The sequence below is a fragment of the Octodon degus genome, unplaced genomic scaffold (assembly GCF_000260255.1).
Source record: "Octodon degus isolate 3935 unplaced genomic scaffold, OctDeg1.0 scaffold00008, whole genome shotgun sequence".
NCBI lineage: Eukaryota > Metazoa > Chordata > Mammalia > Rodentia > Octodontidae > Octodon > Octodon degus.
In genome coordinates this window covers 27945988-27949569 of record NW_004524584.1, presented here as the reverse complement: position 1 = coordinate 27949569, position 3582 = coordinate 27945988, and the positions used below count along the sequence as shown (strand labels likewise).

The following is a 3582-nucleotide window of genomic DNA, read 5'->3' as shown; positions in this document are numbered from 1 at the left end:
TCTCAAATGTCTGCTATCCATCTAAAGTAAAAACTTCTATGATGACAAATTATTCTTTCTACTACACCGCGGAACCAGATTATAAGGATATACTGAGTTAATGATGCTAAAGAAACTAAATTATTACAATCGAATTCTAGCATAAAAACTAGACTTTCTAGGGCTGGTGAGATAGCTTGGCAGTCTAAATGCTTGCCCGGCAAGTACAAGGACCTGGGTTCGATCCTTGGTATCACATGCCATGCCGGGCCCAGGCGCGCTATGCAGGCCACCGAAACCAGGGATGGTGACGCACACCTGTAATCCCAGTGCTGGGGAGGCTCCACCAGGAGGAGCAGTACAAATCTGAGCTGCACAGCAAGACCCTGTACCAAATAAATAAATCTCTAAAACAACAACAACCAAAAACAAAAACAAAAACCCTAGGTTTTCGTTAAATTTTTTAAAAACATTTTTGGCAAAACAATGAAAACAGAGCATGAAACTACAAATGTAAACCTGTCCCAGGTTCAAATACTAAGTCTTCTCAGCACTATGTTTCTACATAACTGCACCAGTCAAATAGGCTTTGCCGTCTGTTTTTTTTTTTTTTGAGATAGGGTCTTGTATGCAGTTCAGGCTCACTTTGTGCTCATTTTTATAGCCCCCAGGCCAGTCTCAAACTCGCAGCAACGGGCACAGCATGTGGAAGTGGAGCTGGCACTCAGGTCCTAGTGCCTGTCACGTGCTCAGCCGCTGAGCTTTCCCCCACCCCATGCCTTTGCTATCTTAACAGCTCTGATTTGAGCAGAAGGGAGCTTCATGTAAGGCCTTAAGGTCAGCAGTCACACAAACAGTACAGTAAGAAAATAGGTTTACATGTTAAAGGTAAAATAAGTTTCTTCAAATTAAACAAAAACATTTTGTTTCATTTTGCTTAGAAACTTAAAATCAGGGCTGGGGAGATTCTCAGTATCAAGAAAGAGAAGAAAAGAAAAATTAATTTTTTTATCTGCTTTCTCTCAGCCTTAGAATTCATGGGAAAAATTTAATACAGATTTGATTTATGAAATTACACTGAGTCAGTACTACAAGCAAGATAACTGAATAACTAGATAGGTCTGATAAAGTTGAAAATTAACTTAGTGATTACTTAAATAGTTAATGCTCATCAACATGATTTAGAATTTTCTGACAGGATTCAAATGCTCTGTAAAAGTGGGCAGGCTATTTGGTGACCTTGTCATTTATCTCTGACCTCTGAAGAAAAAGAGAAGCTACTCTATCCGCTCAGCTAAAGTTGGCTTTCTCTCTTAGATGAAATGCTGTCTACCTGACATATCCGATAAACATAATGTCAGGAAAACACAGGAGTATTTGTGAGCAGATTATCAAGGGAAACAGCCTGGTTTCATTTTGTTCTTGACCAACAGTATGAACGTATTGGAAAGCAACATCGTTAATGTTGAAAGACTGGTTTGAAAAATTACATAAGTCACACAAATGACTTTTTGAAAATCCATACTGTAAAACAGCGAAGAGAACCGAGTGATGCCGGGTACTTCTCCTCCAACAGAAATGCACAGCTCGCTCAACCTTGTCCCCCATGCTCCAACACACACAAGTCCAGGGAGATGAAGGGTCCTCACGAGCCACCATCCCAGTTCCGTTTAAGCGAAAGGATAAAGTATCTCAAGTTTCTATCCATGAAAAGAATCACAGCTTTGCAAAATAGACTCTTTAGAAAAACTAGTGATGCACACCAGGATGAGCTCCTACCTGGTAAGGTAAGGCAGATGAGGCTGGCGATCAGCAACGTCACACACATGAGGATGATCAACACCAGAATCTGCGAGGCAAACAGAGGCAGCTCAGGCATGCTCTGGGCACCTCATGGTGCCAGCTCCCCAGTCCTCACAGTATATTCTCCCACTAAACTGACGGCCTGAATTTGTACTTCCAGGTTTTTTGAACTTTACATCAAAAGGAGAAGTTTTCAATTTTTTTTTCAAGACAGAGCCCTGCTGCACTGTCCAGGCTAGCCTTGAACTCCAGGCTCACATGGTTTTTGCTGACTCAGCCTCCCCAGGATCTGGGACTATAGGCCCACAGCATTGAGCAAGCAAAACAACTCTTTACTTTGGTAAAATTACCTATAATCTAGTCCACAAGCAAAGTAAGTACCTATTTTTATACATTCAGAAAAAAGCCAAAAATAGCAAACATTTTGTTTTGTAATCAAAGAGCATAAAAATAAAACATACCCTGTTTTTCTTGCTATTAATAAAACAAAAGTTACACATCTAAAATACTTACCTTTTTAAAACACAGCAGTGCTCACCCAGTTAGAATGCTCTGTGTTAACAGAGACGTCTACACCTACACTGTCTGCTAGAGCAGCCACTGGTCACACACAGCTGTCGGACACTGAACACGGGGCTAGTATGAACAGAATTTCACATTTTTATTTAACTGTAATTACATTTAAATGTATACAGCTGCAGACAGCTAGAACTCATCAATCCTAGCAGTGCCTGCCTGAAATGACATTAACCACGGCAAGCAAGTATTGCAAACAGAAAGGCTGATGAGCTACGTAGCTAAGGAAAAAAAAGTGCAGCCCTGATGTTCTAGGAGCAATCACGCGGCACCAATGCCAATGGCACGAGCCCGCAGGAGGAGCCTGGACACGCCCCCTTCAGAGAAATCCCACACAACCTACCCTGAGTGGGAAGTTCAGAGGCCGGCGGTAAGGCTGGAAGCCAACAGGCCCTCCCTGCTGGAGGATGGCCTGGTGGGCTGCATGCAGGCCTTCCCCCACCACAGGAATGGCGTTGTTATTTCGAGCATGCTGGTTATTGTTCACTTGTTGATTTGCACTGTTCTCGTTTTCCTCCTGGTCTCCCAGTAAATAGGAATGAAGATCCCTGTGCAAAAATCGTACCAGTGGAAGTCTCATTTCAGGTCAGGTCACAACAAAATGACATACATGGGACTTTACCTTCTTCTATCTACTACAAAGGGTAGATATCCACATAGAACCCATACATGGAGCTTTTACTTCAATCTGACGTCAATGCTGTGTGTCTACTCCAAAGTAACCCTTTCTAAACTTAGTGTTAACTAAACAACTTACACACTCAACCTATTTGAAGTTTTCTTCAGCATGCTAATATTCAGCCAATTTCTTCAGGTAAGAAGTCAGTAACTTTAAAAGCTCATTTATCAAGTGAGAGTCTCTTAAAGGTGAGCTACTTGACATTAAAACTGTTTTGCACAGTGTAATGGCATAAAAGTCTTAGTATGCAGCAGAACTTAGTAAGAAGTTAAATATACAAGGAGCCGGGGAGATAACTCAGGAGCCAGGGAGATAGCTTAGTAGCATAAACACCTGCTTGACAAACACAAGGTCCTGAGTTCAATTCCTGGTACCAAAACATAATAAGCCAGGCCTGGTGGCACACAATTACAATCCCAGCACTCGGGAGGCTGAGGCAGGAGGATCGTTGTAAGTTTGAGACCAGCCTGCACTACAAAGTGAACTCACAGCCAGCCCTGTCTCAAAAAAGAAAAAAAAAAATAAAATCAAAGTTTTCATAAAAG

The 3582-nt window shown here is 41.8% G+C and overlaps 1 protein-coding gene across 1 annotated transcript in view; it reads right to left on the bottom strand.

The window, feature by feature from the left end:
• Positions 1–3582, bottom strand: part of March6 (membrane associated ring-CH-type finger 6) — a 92811-nt gene that overhangs the window by 16838 nt on the left and 72391 nt on the right. Inside the window, exons 20-21 of the mRNA XM_023704756.1 lie at positions 2702–2906; positions 1759–1828 (exon numbers count right to left, since the gene is read on the bottom strand). Coding sequence (XP_023560524.1) covers positions 1759–1828; positions 2702–2906 — 275 coding nt within the window. The remainder of the gene's footprint in view (positions 1–1758; positions 1829–2701; positions 2907–3582) is intronic.